General features: G+C 37.7%; 2 protein-coding genes across 6 annotated transcripts in view; one reads left to right on the top strand and one right to left on the bottom strand.

Annotated features, from left to right (window-relative positions):
• Positions 1 to 4,181, top strand: part of LOC127431036 (protein hinderin-like) — a 50,538-nt gene extending 46,357 nt beyond the window's left edge. For 2 of the 3 annotated variants that reach the window (XM_051681231.1, XM_051681233.1), the window contains exon 11: positions 3,798 to 4,180. In XM_051681231.1, coding sequence (XP_051537191.1) covers positions 3,798 to 4,002 — 205 coding nt within the window. In that variant the 3' untranslated portion in view covers positions 4,003 to 4,180. Of the gene's footprint in view, positions 1 to 3,797 lie in introns of all 3 variants that reach the window. The other variant, XM_051681232.1, reaches the window with a different exon arrangement.
• A 5,728-nt stretch (positions 4,182 to 9,909) lies between these two features.
• Positions 9,910 to 14,779, bottom strand: part of celf4 (CUGBP, Elav-like family member 4) — a 120,465-nt gene continuing 115,595 nt past the window's right edge. For all 3 annotated transcript variants that reach the window (XM_051681438.1, XM_051681440.1, XM_051681439.1), the window contains exons 13-14: positions 13,489 to 13,685; positions 9,910 to 11,153 (exon numbers count right to left, since the gene is read on the bottom strand). In XM_051681438.1, coding sequence (XP_051537398.1) covers positions 13,558 to 13,685 — 128 coding nt within the window. In that variant the 3' untranslated portion in view covers positions 9,910 to 11,153; positions 13,489 to 13,557. The remainder of the gene's footprint in view (positions 11,154 to 13,488; positions 13,686 to 14,779) is intronic.

The raw sequence follows: 14,779 nt of genomic DNA, 5'->3' as shown, positions 1-14,779 counted from the left end.
GCAGTTCATTGTGACCACAACTCTGCATCCTATATATCTGTGATTAAAACATAAAATAATACAAAAACACATTCACCTCGAACCATGATTTATATTTCAGTGATTATTATCATCATTATAATTATTATTTTTACATTTATAATTGTTTTTATGTCTTCATTTGTATAAATGATTTTCCGCCTGCATGTTTAGACGGATACTTGCCTCACGGTAAATGGAAAGGTGGTTACTTTATATATATATATATATATATATATATATATATATATATATATAAAATATAAACTCGGCAAAAAAAGAAACGTCCTCTCACTTTCAACTGCATTTATTTTCAGCAAACTTAACGTGTAAATATTTGTATGAACATAAAAAGATTCAACTACTAAGACATAAACTGAACAAGTTTCACAGACATGTGACTAACAGAAATGGAATAATGTGTCCCTGAACAAAGGGGGGTCAAAATCAAAAGTAACAGTCAGTATCTGGTGTGGCCACGAGCTGCATTAAGTACTGCAGTGCATCTCCTCCTCATGGACTGCACCAAATTTGCCAGTTCTTGCTGTGAGATGTTACCCCACTCTTCCACCAAGGCACTTGCAAGTTCCTGGACATTTCTGGGGGGAATGGCCCTAGCCCTCACCCTCCGATCCAACAGGTCCCAGACGTGCTCAATGGGATTGAGATCCGGGCTCTTCGCTGGCCATGGCAGAACACTGACATTCCTGTCTTGCAGGAAATCACGCACAGAACGAGCAGTATGGCTGGTGGCATTGTCATGCTGGAGGGTCATGTCAGGATGAGCCTGCAGGAAGGGTACCACATGAAGGAGGAGGATGTCTTCTTTGTAACGCACAGCTTTGAGATTGCCTGCAATGACAACAAGCTCAGTCTGATGATGCTGTGACACATCGCCCCAGACCATGACGGACCCTCCACCTCCAAATTGATTCCACTCCAGAGTACAGGCCTCAGTGTAACACTCATTCCTTCGATGATAAACGCGAGTCCGACCATCACACGAGACAAAACTGCGACTCGTCAGTGAAGATCACTTTTTGCCAGTCCTGTCTGGTCCAGCGAAAGTGGGTTGTGCCCATAGGCGACGTTGTTGCCGGTGATGTCTGGTAAGGACCTGCCTTACAACAGGCCTACAAGCCCTCAGTCCATCCTCTCTCAGCCTATTGGCGGACAGTCTGAGCACTGATGGAAGATTGTGCGTTCCTGGTGTAACTCGGGCTGTTGTTGTTGCCATCCTGTACCTGTCCCGCAGGTGTGATATTCGGTCTACCACTGCGGGGATGATCAGCTGTCCTTCCTGTCTCCCTGTAGCGCTGTCTTAGGCGTCTCACAGTACGGACATTGCAATTTATTGCCCTGGCCACACCTGCAGTCCTCATGCCTCCATGCAACATGCCTAAGGCACGTTCCACAGATGAACAGGGACCCTGGGCATCTTTCTTTAGGTGTTTTTCAGAGTCAGTAGAAAGGTCTCTTTAGTGTCCTAAGTTTTTATAACTGTGACCTTAATTGCCTACCATCTGTAAGCTGTTAGTGTCTTAAAGACCGTTCCACAGGTGCATGTTCATTAATTGTTTATGGTTCATTGAACAAGCATGGAAAACATTGTTTAAATCCTTTACAATAAAGAGCTATAGTTATTTGGATTTTTACAAAATTATCTTTAATATACAGTGTCCTGAAAAAGGGACATTTATATATATAATTTTTTTGATCACTTCATTATTTTAATTGCTTTTTCTTTTAGTTTGGAGTGCAGTTTGAATTTAGCAATGTATTTGATTTAAGTTTTTAGTTTTTTACATAAATTAATTTAATTTTCAATGCAAAATCACTAAAGCAAGAATATTCACCGATCCCTCAGCCCGGGGGTTGCCGATGTAATTGGATATTGCTATATATATATATATATATATATATATCGTGAAGGAGGGAACAAAATGAATTTATTCACACACGTTGTATTTTCCCGGACAACTAAATACCCGACCGGCAGAGAATGCACAGATGAAGTAGGTTCTTTGCCAAAGAGATGTTGCCCTTCACAACTGTTGTAAAGCCATCTTTCAAAAAGTTCAACAACACACATTTTAATTGCACTTGTTTTTTTTCCAGTTTCAATTGAATTTTTTGTTAATATAAATCAAAAAAGTTCAAAGTTTGAAATCAAGATGTCTTGCTTTATTGTGTAGGCTTAACCCTAACCCTGCTTAACGAAAATCACCCCATAGTACCACCCAGCGTCCAACCTGCGGTAATACCAGTGTTCGTCGGTTTCCTGTGGAGTTAGTTTTTTCTGCAACCAACCGTCCAAGCAAAACATGGTCGACCAAGACTCTTCTCATCAGCTAACGTTTGGTCGGCAATTAGGGGGCAGCCCTACTAGCAAGCTTCAAACACTTGTGCAGCGTACCATCAGGAACAGGAACAGGAAGTGACCTCATGTCAATTTATTAGTATTATTTGAAATTAACATTAACCAAGATTAATAAATGCTGTAAAATTATTGTTCATTGTTAATGTTTACTAATGTTGTTAACTAATGTTAACAAATGGAACCTTATTGTAAAGTGTTACCAAACTTTATTAAAATGTAAATATTATTATATCTTAACTACTGCCATATGAACAAAAAGTTTAATGATTGATTTGTTTCACAAACTTTTATGTACAAAACATTTCTTAATTTAGAGTCGGACATGACTGACTTTCGTTGCAGTTCAGTAAGCGAGTCAGATGTTAATTCAGTAATCTCTCTAATTCAGTGAGATCATTCAGTGAATGATGCGTCAAACTGATTCAAAACAATAACTTGTGAGGTGGCGAGTCGTTTGAAGTGATTCATTCAAAGAACTGGCTCATAAATTTGTTTTTGAATCAGACTCTGCAATTCATGTGCTCTATTTTTGCTTTTGAGTGCAGCAAGTTCTGTAGCACATACAGTTTAGAAGGCAGTAAATAGCTTACGTATGCAGAGCTAAGGTTTTGTCCGAGAAGGATGGAAGTTGTGACGTTTGAAGTTCTGACAACCTTTGATTTCTATTTACTGTACTGTGAGAAAATGTTCAGACGGATACTTTAAAAAGTGCAGATGTTTTTTTTTTTTTTTTTGTGAAATGGAGTATGGTATGTATCCTGTCGCTTTCTCATTGGTGTCCCATATAATCATGTCTATTGTGGCCATGCAGCAAATATTTCTCCTTTCATATGTCAAAGGCACTCAATGGGTGACACACTTTTCTGCTTCACATAGGAACTCAGATCCTTGAGAGCGAAGCACACACTCATCTGAACCAATACCCACTCTCTGTTGCATGGATGCAAATCAGTGCTGTTTAGAATGAGTGAATTATGTTAGCACCATCAGTGAAGCGTGCTTTAAGAATTTATGTTTTAGATCTGAAATGTTCTCGTCTGTACTCCATGAATAATTTAAGCACCTCAACTTAGGGGTTGAATCTCGATTAGCTTAATCGTTGTTTATTTATCTCTCTGCTCGGCTCCCTCCTTTTCTTTCCGAACTATGGAAAAGATTTACACACTTTATATATATATATATATATATATATACATACCCTAAGGCAACATGTTTCAAAGCCTGTGAACTCTTTTGTCTAGTCAGATACAACAATGTTGTTTTTGTGTTGGGAGATACAGTATGGAGTTGTTTATCTGAAGCATTCCGAACACTATGTAATTTAGCACAAGTTTTGTATCCCTCTCAGCCATTGCCAGTATGCAATTGGATGACATTATTTGTGTTTGTCTCACATTAGGTTGGATGACTCTTTAATAGAGCTGTTGGACATTTTCAGCCCAGCATCCCCAGAGAGGTACCGTACCAACCCCTCGTCCCGGAAGAATGTTGTTGCCCCTCCGCCCACTCAGAGGATCTTTCTGTCTCCTTTGGGCCCCAGCCGGCCCTCAATACACGACTTAGAGGAGAGTCAGATTCTAGAAGACATTTTTTTTATATGCTGAAGGGTTATTGCAGTGACTTTCAATAGAATGTTCATTTAGGAGAATTGATTGAATGTTTATTAATTATTCATGTGCTCTTAAAGCCTCTATCACTTATTGGTCTTAAACGTACACATCCTTTTGTAATAGTTTGATTCAAACTTATGCTGTAGTAATTATGGTCTTAATGTTTTTATGCTTTTGTAATATTAACATTTTCAAGGTTTATTTTTGCCTTAATAAAATGTATTTATTAATAAATGGTGTTGTTTATTCAGACACAGATGGTTGGGCAGCAGCTACACAGAATTTATTTTCACTAGCTTTCCAAGTAAATTTTAAAGAGCTTTCCAAGAACAGTTGCTGTGGTCTGTAGTGAGTAATGCAGTCCTAATCTCTGGTGAAATTAGAAATTCTCAGATTACTTTAGAAAAGGTCCAAATGTCTGAGACCACTAGTGGAAATGCTTTTATATTAAATTTTTCTAGTTAAAAGGAATATTTCAGATTCAGTACAAGTTAAACTCAGCTGACTGCATTTGTGGAATAATGTTGATTTCCAAGACAATTTTCTTTAAAAAAAAAACTAAAATCAAGGTTGCAGTGAGGCACTTACAATGGAAGTGATTGGGGCCAATCTGTAAACATTAAAACACTCACTGTATTAAAAGTATAGCCACAAGAAGTAAACAATATGTGCGTTAACGTGATTTTAGTGTGATAAAATCACTTCCTAACCTAAAGGAAGCTAAATACAATTTAAATAAAAAATAAAATTTTACAATATTGTTGCCATGATGTTAATGTTATGCCATAAATCCTAAAACAACTGTTAAAATTATTTAAATAACTTTACAGCTCAAAAAATACACACGTTTTAACACAAGAATGTAAGTGTTTTAATAAAATAAGCTTCACATTTATGTCTTTAAACCCTCTAAAAATGGTCCCCATTCACTTCCATTAGTAAAAAAATTTGCATTATAAGTAATATTTTCAGCATAACAATTTGAGTAAATTGGAATGGGAAAGTTTGAATTTCAGAATGTCTTCGTATTTGGTATAGTCTTTTGCTTTAATGTCAGAATGCACAACCTGTCATGGACTTCACAAGTTTGTGCAAAACCTGATGATCCATGTTATTCCAGCATGATTGGAAACAAGGAAATCTGACCATTTGTACAAAGAATTTAACATGATCAATGTCACTAATTTGCTTACTGTGAATTAGTGACCAAGAAATAGTGCAGAGTCTTATATATTTCTTAACCATCTTAAACTTTGTTTTATTTCTAGATTTAATTAAGAAATCTCAGATCCCAGACTTTAAGACCCCATTGTAGCAGTGACTACTTAATCAGAGGAACATGCATTGGCAATTTCTAGTGAATGCAGAATATTCTGCAAAATAACGAGTCCGTTCTTTTTCTGTATATTAGCAAATTCTTAATTCCTTTTTGTAAGAGCATAGCAATCAAATCCACTTTTAGGAATTTCCCCAGTGGGTGATAACATTTTTTTCAAAGATACATGCCCCCCTCCCTCCAAACTTTTCAAAGCACGCCTACCTCTATGCCCATGTCTTTTCAAAATGTATATACTGTATACTTTGATATTTGCTTCTTTAGACTAGACACATTTTAGACTGAATCCAATGTCATACATCCAAACATTGCTCCAGGACTACTCGTCTAATTTGATCTTAAGAGTTGCAAAGAAAGTTTCAGAGGCGCCTGTGTGTGTATGTGTGTGTACACTCTCCCTCCGCCTTTGAAGTGGTTACAGAGAACATCAGTCATGCCACAAATCCATAAAAGCGAGAAAGAGATAAAAACAACTAAAAAAAGGTTTGCATAGAGATACTGCAGGAAATGGGACAAGCATAATGCTGCTTTATTCTACACTGTGCTTTATTACTGGGCTTAAGCGGAAACGCGTCATTCAGTAAGATTACAAAAGAGAGTCTAGGGACCAGAGAAACCTGGAGTCGAGGAGAAAGAGGGCAGGAGCTGCTACAGCACTCTGACGGCTAATACAGCTCAATCTCATTGTGATAGACTTGGCAGAAATCCACACATACCACCCAGCACTCTCAACTGTGCTTAAAATGTCTGAAAAGTTTCTTTTCTTTGTATTTTCCCCCTTTGCAAATCTTTGCTGTGCATTGTTTCTGTAAGTTCAGACTTGTTTTTTTTATTTTATTCAAAAGAGTTGAGGACAGTTAACACTAATGATGAACAGCAATAAAATCAGAGTTGCTGAGAGTCTGATGGATTAGTGCAGTTTTTTCTTTTCTGCTTGGAAAAAAAAAGCAATGGAGCAGATCAGAGTTCTGACAGAGCCATGAAACAGAAGAAAACAGCAGACAGTTCTAACAGGTGCAGTAAAACTTTTGACACCGGTCCTTCAAGAGTTTTACATTCTCCAAAAAGGATTACCCTGATTCTGCCAAGTTGCATTGTTCCATTGTGTCTCAATACAGTACAAAACATGTAAAAATATATTTAAAAAGGTGCCGATTAAATGACAAACTGATACTCTGTGTGGTTACAAACATAATAAAAGAAGTAAATTACAATCAGTGAAAAGACAAAAAAATACAAAAATTAGTTTATATTAATTAAAGTGCAAAAAATATTAATAAAAAATGACATTTTAATAAATGAACAAATTAATGAATACATAAATAGGCAAATAAATATGCATGTTGGCAGCAGTTTTGAAAGTGACGTCATGATCCATTTTGATTGGCTCCTTTTGCGTTCTGTAATTAAATACCTAAGTACCTTACAACCACACTGCATCTCCAAGGACTAGAGTTTACCTGCTTTAATTCAGCTTTAGCTTGTTTTTCTTTTTTTTTTTTTATTTAAACTTTCTTTGTCATCCAGTCCTTCTAAATAGAAGTAAAAGACTATAAAATATGCAAACCTATATACAGAAGAACAGAGCAAAAAAGAGAAAAAACATTTACAGTATATTCAGTAGTTCACGTATATACTTGTATATATTTATAATAAAATTTATGTTCTGTCATGTTGGTTTGTCAACCGTACATTTCCAGATTGCTATGTAAACAACTGCAGCAAAACGGTACGTGGATGGAGGGAGGGAAAAGATGAGAGAGAGAGACAGAAAGTTTGGTTTTAAGGGATAGTTCACCCAAAAATGACAATACTCTCATCATTTACTCACCCTCATGCCATCCCAGATGTGTATGACTTCCTTTCTTATGCAGAACACAAATTATGATTTTTAGAAGAATATTTCAGCTCTGTAGGTCCACACAATGCAAGTGAATGGGTGCCAAAATTTGATGCTCCAAAAAGTACATAAAGGCATCATAAAAGTAATCCATACGACTCCTGTGTTTTAATCCACATCTTCAGAAGTAATATGACAGGTGTGGGTGAGAAACGGATCCAAATTTAAGTCATTTTTAGCTAGAAATTATTCTCCTTGCCCAGTAGGGGGCGATATACATGAAGAATGTGAATCACCAAAAACATATGAAGAAGAATGTAAAAGTGATCTGCTTCTCACCCACACCTATCATATCGCTTCTGAAGATATTGATTTAACCACTGGAGTCTTATTGATTACTTTTATGCAGACTTATGTGATTTTTGGAGTTTCAAATTTTGGCACCCATTCACTTCTTTGTATGGACCTACAGAGCTGAGATATTCTTCTAAAACTCTTAATTTGAGTTCAGCAGATGAAAGAAAGTCATGTACATCTGGGATGCCATAAGGGTGAGTAAATGATGAGAGAATTTTCATTTTTGGGTGAACTATTCCTTTAAGGATGAGAAAAAGAGGTGATGCTGAAATCATATGACGGTATGCATATCCTTGCAATCGATCCTGGAATACCTGAATGAAAAAAAAAATAGAAGGCAAAATGCAACATTCTTGGAACCTGCCTGAAGGTATGTTAATTCTGAACTAAATTCCCCATTCAACATGAGGTGAACTGACTACTGCTTTGTCACTGTACAGACCCTATACTATTCAGTTAAGTGATTTAACCAGCTCTGGCATTGTCATATATTTACAATAGTGCCATCATAATAGAGAAATTTTATGCAAAGCATAACCTAACAAAATCGTAAAAGTCCTTACCCTCTCATTTGCAATTGCTAGAAATCCAATAAAACCCCATCTGTCAACCAGCCTGACATGAGATGAAAACTCCCTGTTGAATATGTTGGAACTCTGAAGCAGCACATGTAAACACGCAGTGCAATGGGGTACGATACTTGTGCAAAACACGTACATAATGCCCACTTCGTTTGTAACCATAAGCAGAATGTCCCTCACATTACACGTGGATGAATCAGAGGATGGGGGATTTTCATGACAACAATTATTTGAAGGCTTCGCTGTTAGCTGTAGCTATACTAATTGTCTTTTTCTTTGTTTTACCTTTTTTATTTATTTATTTATTTATTTATTTTTTATAAAAGAAGTAGAGTGTTTCTGTTGTTTTGACATCATTATAATGAATGGCTGCTAGAACTGTAGCACAGTGCTGCAATGTGAACGGACATGCCTGCGCTTGCCAAAAATTCGCAGCAACATGCGCAAATCACGGCGGAGTTCAAAAACTGTCAGGTGTCCGAATTTAAAGTCAGAACTCGGTTTGAGTGGATAGATATCATTTGTTTGTTCATATATCACGCATGTTTGCAAATACTTGCAGAGAATTTCGTAGGGTGGAGAGCAGATATGTCCATAATGTTGTCTGTCCCATTTCGTAATAATCCTGATTCTCTATAAACTCTCAATTGAGAGGAGGCCTTTTTGCAATTGTAAAGAGCATATACACATATATATATATACACAAACTGTATCAGTTTTCATACCCTTGAGTGTGTGTGTGTGTGTTAGCGGATACAGAATGTTATATCAGATAGAGAGGAATGCCTGCAGATTGCAGCTGCCGATTTGAGAGTCTTCCAAGTGGTAAAAGTCTAAAGCAGAGCAGTGGTTCAAACTCCAGCTTAAATCTACAAAAAAATTACAGCTCTACATATTGAATAGCTGGTTTCTATATATACACACATATAAAATATATGCATATAAATACATATATGGGTTTTGGGATTAATATCGTATGTATCCATATATACACCGATCAGCCACCTGCCTAATATTGTGTAGGTCCCCCTCATGCCGCCAAAACAGCGCCAATCCGAATCTCAGAATAGCTTTCTGAGATGCTATTCTTCTCACCACAATTGTACAGAGCGGTTATCTGAGTTACCGTAGACTTTGTCAGTTCGAACCAGTCTGGCCATTCTCTGTTGATCTCTCTCATCAACAAGGCATTGCCATCCACAGAACTGCCCCTCACTGGATGTTTTTTTGTTTTTGGCACCATTCGGAGTAAATTCTAGAGACTGTTGTGCTTGAAAATCCCAGGACATCAGCAGTTACAGAAATACTCAAACCAGCCCGTCTGGCACCAACAATCATCCATATGATTATCTAATCAGCCAATCATGTAGCAGCAGTGCAGGGCATAAAATCATGCAGATATGGGTCAGGAGCTTCAGTTAATGTTTACATCAACCATCAGAATGGTGAAAAAATGTGATCTCAGTGATTTGGACCATGGCATGATTGTTGGTGCCAGATGGGCTGGTTTGAGTATTTCTGTAACTGCTGATCTCCTGGGATTTTCACAGACAACCGTCTCTACAATTTACTCCGAATGGTGCCAAAAACAAAAAACATCCATTGAACAGCAGTTCTGTGGACAGAAATGCCTTGTTGATGAGAGAGGTCAACAGAGAATGGCCAGACTGGTTCAAACTGACAAAGTCTATGTTAACTCAGATAACCACTCTGTACAACTGTGGTGAGAAGAATAGCATCTCAGAATGCTATTCTGAGATGCGGGTTGGCGCTGTTTTGGTGGCACAAGGGGGACCTACACAATTTTAGGCAGGTGGTTTTAATGTTGTAGCTGATCGGCATATGCTACACAGGTGCATACATATGAATACATATTGCTTGAATGTCTGCTATACATATACATATCGTATGTACGTTACATATATAAACAGGATTGTTTATCTCAAACCTTTTTAAGATGGTCTCTTAACTACAAGGTAAAGACATGAAGATAGAAAAGGTAAGGCTGCATTATGGAACAACCCTTCCCATGCACCCTTTCTCTCAGCACAGAGAAAACTAGAAGAGAAATAAAAATAAATATTCTTCATTATGAGCAGTAATTGTAAACTAGCGAAGTGAGTGGCCTCGATGGGCCATCGGAAATAGTTTTGCCAGTATTCAAAAGCATATCAGCAATCTATATGTATGCATTTATGCATATAGTCATATTTGTTTTTTATACATATATCTTTTTTTAAATACAACTCTTAAACCGATTGGCACAGCAAGAGATGCAGTGGTCCGATTATGTTATAGAGTCTTTTTTTTTTTTTTTTTTCATTTGTGATAAAAAGGTTTGGTCATTTGGTCCCTACACAACTAAGGAATGACAGGTAAGTCTCCCAGCTGACTGAGGCTGCGGTTTGTGGCAGCCGTTGCCCCTGGAAACAGACAGGCACTCCAAGAAAAAGTTGGCCATCTCGAGTCGATGCAAAGTTCGTGTCCTTAATTGTCACATCCTTCAAATTGGTTCTCTCTTTCAAGTTTTTTCCTGTTTTTTTTTTTAATCCTTTTTGTTGATTTCTAAAACAATTCTTTAAAAAGTTTTCCCAAAGACATGTTCAATAGTACAAGATTCCCCTCTAAAAGTCTATTTTAGGTTTAAAAAGTGTCTTTTTCCCCCTTACTATTTATTCTTAGATTCAGTGCCTTCAAAGGGCTGACATTGTTGTTCTTTTTTAAATATATTTTTTGTGTTGGTCTTCAGTAATTCGTCCTGTGGTCCTGCAACATAAGGGCTTAGGAGGGTTTCAGAAAAGGGAGTACGGTATGGTCCAGTAACACCGCGGCTCCCCTGAGTTCAATGTGGAAGTTCAAAAAGGTCTACTGAGCCTGGTGATGGGGTGTTGATGGTATATCACGAAGCTACATCCTCCTCATGTCCTGCTTCAGCTGATTTTCCAGCCCCGTTGATCTTGATCTGTTGTGTTTTTCTTAGATTTCAAATACATTTTCCATGTTATCAACATGTGTTCCAACCCTATAAAACCTATGAAGGCAACACAAACAGAAGCATAAATTAAACGTTGTTTTCCCTCAGTGTTTAAGACTGAGGCTTTTAAAGGAATAATTCACTCAAAATGCAAATCATGATGCGGAAAGTTAGAAAAACACAACTGCAAAGATTATCATTGAGTAACATATTACATTTTAGTCTGGTCTATCGCATGATTTCAGAAGACTCGAAATACTGATCATGAGTCGTAGACTAGGGGTTCTCAAACTGGGGTCTGGGGACCTGCAAAAGGGTGTCTGGGAAAACAAATATTTTTTTTAAGTCAAAGTTGACTTATTAACATAAGATATTAATTAAATATGTTTAAAATGTTCATTTTAAACACTGATTTACCAATTTATTACCACTTCACTCTTCTTATAAAGAGAGTTTGAATATCATGAAATTAATTGTGATTATTTTATTCTATTAAAGACACATGGCCAATTATTTAAAAAAGTTCTTATTCGAGATAATATTTTAATTTAAGATGTTTTGGCTTTAGTGCAATGACAATAACAAATAAAAAATAAAATAATTTTTTATTTTTTTTTTGCAAACAACATGTTTTAGTTATAATATCGGTTACTATTTTTCCACACAGTAAAAAAATGTTCTTTATACATGAAAATATATAGCTGTCACAAGACGATAATCATATTTGGGGGTCATTGGCATGAAAAACTCCTGGTATAGACTATAGGCATTTTTTGTGGGTAAAGTATACCTTTAAAGCGATGGTTCACCCAAAAATGAAAGTTCTCTCATCATTTACCCACCCTCATGCCATCCCAGATGTGTATGACTTTTTTTTCTTCTGTAGAACACAAATTATGATTTTTAGAACAATATTTCAGCTCTGTAGGTCCATACAATGCAAGTGAGTGGGTGCCAAAAAGTACTTAAAGGTGTGGGTGAGAAACAGATCAATATTAAATATTTATATTTATTTCTTTGCTAGAAATTCTTCTCTCTGCCCAGTAGAAGACGATATGCATGAAGAATATGAATCACCAAAAACACAAGAATAAGAATGTGAAAGTGAAAGTTAAAGTGGAGATTGACTGAGCAGAGAGGAGAATTTATAGTAAAAAGGACTTAAATATTGATCTGTTTCTCACTCACACCAATCATATCACTTCTGAAAATACAGATTTAACCACTGGAGTCATATGGATTAATTTTAAGCTGACTTTTGGAACCCATTCACTTACATTGTATGGACATACAGATTCTTCTAAAAACCTTCATTTGAGTTCAGCAGATGAAAGAAAGTAATATACATCTGGGATGGCATGAGGGTGAGTAAATGATGAGAGAATTTTCATTTTTGGGTGAACTATTCCTTTATGGTTGGGAAGTACAGTTTGATGTATCAGGACAGTGGTGAGATGAGTGGGAGTCTTACTGTGTTGTCTATTGCAACTCTGCAGCGAACAGAGGCGGAGATGGCTCACTAGCTGTGTAAGTAGGTAATAACTTGGCCCAGTAAAAGGCATCAGCAGGGTAAATTAATGACACTGCATTGATTTTCCATCTTCATTTAGATGAGGGGATGCGAGACGGGCAGGGATATGAGATTTGTTCACTATGGAAACGACTAATCTTTCCCCCTCTGCCAAAGTCCTGCCCCAGAGAGAAGATTGTTTGAAAAGGAAGGTGCCTTATTTACTGAACTTATTTAAAATCAACATGAAACTGTATTCACAACCCATTTTACTTCCATACTGTGACGGATTTCTGAATCAAACAAAGTATTTAACCTTATTGTGTCCATCGGAAATTTACTGGTTTGTAAAAAAGTGGATATTCCATACCAGAATGAAGCCAGACCTGAATGTGAGTTTGCTCTCTTGAAACACAGCTGAAACCCATTTTTCACTGGGATGTGAAAGCTGAAAGTCAAGTTCATTCTCAAGAGCATCTCGATGTTAACACTTTTTTAAATACATAATTTCTTCACTGCCAATAAATTACTGCAATGCATTAAACAAAGCTGAGAGTACTACACTCGTATTGGTTAAAAAGAAAAGTAGTTTAAAACGTTTTCAAAATTACTATCTTCTGATGAAAGATTACAAACATTTATTTTTCTTTGGAATTCTGTGCACTGCTGAATTATTCAAAATAAGAACATGCAATAAGAATGTAAATAGGGTCAATATTGATTTCATGTTGATTTTGAACCATACATGGACATATCACCACTTGGCTCATTCGGTTTTGCTGCTACTCTGCCAGGTCAGGGCCATGGGCAAGTGTGCAAAGAGTCTTATGGTATGCGTATGTGTCCTTGTGTATTTGGCTTTGGTAAGAGATTCCCACTGACCTGTCTTTCCCTGTGCACAGCGGCGGCCTTCACCCCCAGGGTCAGGGGTGGCTGTGGGGAGGGGGGGGGCTAATATGGGCGGTTGGCGTCCTTTGGCCTCTTCAGCTGCACTTTGAGTCTCTTCATGCCAATCTGAAAGCCATTCATGGACTGGATGGCGGCCTGGGCGCTACCCGGGTTATCGAAACTCACAAAGCCTGGAGAACGAAGGAAGACAGAGATAGACAGAAGATGTCAGGTTAGTACCAGATGGACGAAAGGGTGGAAAGGAAGGAAATGCGATGGAAAGATAGATAGGATTGAAGGAAGGCAGGTATTGATGGATGGTTGGGAGGTAGGTTTTTGGGAAATAGGTAACAGTGAGGCCAGAATTTTTTTATTTTTTTGGGGGGGGGGATGAGGTGAAATAAATGAAGGCAAGGGTTTCAGACAAGTTTACGCAAGAAATCATTTCACAGATTCAAAAGATACATATGAAACATTTCACCATATATGCACCAAATCAATACAAAACAACAGCATACACTACATATGATACACAATAATCAGAAGCACAGAGAACATGCAAAATCTAATACACAACGTCCAGTCACTCCTAGCCTTAGCAAGAGGCAGTTAGCTGGACCCCTTCTTCAAAATTGCAAAGAATGGTAGCATTTGGTTAATTTAATCCCTGAGTAGAAGTGTTGAGGAATGGCCAGCTTTTTAGTAGCATACTTTTTTTTTTTCTCCCAATTTGGAATGCCCAATTCCCAATGTGCTTTTAAGTCCTCGTGGTTGCGAAGTGATTCGCCTCAATCCGGGTGGCGGAGGACGAATCTCAGTCGCCTCCGCGTCTGAGACCGTCAACCTGCGCATCTTATCACGTGGCTTGTTGAGCGCGTTGCCACAGAGACGTAGCGCGTGTGGAGGCTTCACGCCATCCACTGCGGCAACCACACTCAACTCACCATGTGCCCCACCAAGAACGAACCACATTATAGCAATCATGAGGAGGTTGCCCCATGTGACTCTACCCTCCCTAGCAACCGGGCCAATTTGGTTGCTTAGGAGACCTGGCTGGAGTCACTCAGCATGCCCTGGGATTCGAACTAGCGAACTCCAGGGGTGGTAGCCAGTGTCTTTACCACTGAGCTACCCTAGTAGCATACTTTTAAGCTACTGAAAGCTTAGCTATACTTTAATGCTACTAAAAGCGTAGCTTTTACCCTAACAAGCTACTTTTCCCAACAAGTAACATAAGAAATACTGTAAATTGTGTTTTTGTTACATAGATTTTAGCGTAGCTAAA

The sequence above is a fragment of the Myxocyprinus asiaticus genome, chromosome 40 (assembly GCF_019703515.2).
Source record: "Myxocyprinus asiaticus isolate MX2 ecotype Aquarium Trade chromosome 40, UBuf_Myxa_2, whole genome shotgun sequence".
Taxonomy (NCBI): Eukaryota; Metazoa; Chordata; class Actinopteri; order Cypriniformes; family Catostomidae; genus Myxocyprinus; species Myxocyprinus asiaticus.
The sequence above is the reverse complement of the archived record's forward strand: the minus strand, read 5'-3'. Positions and strand labels throughout refer to the sequence as shown.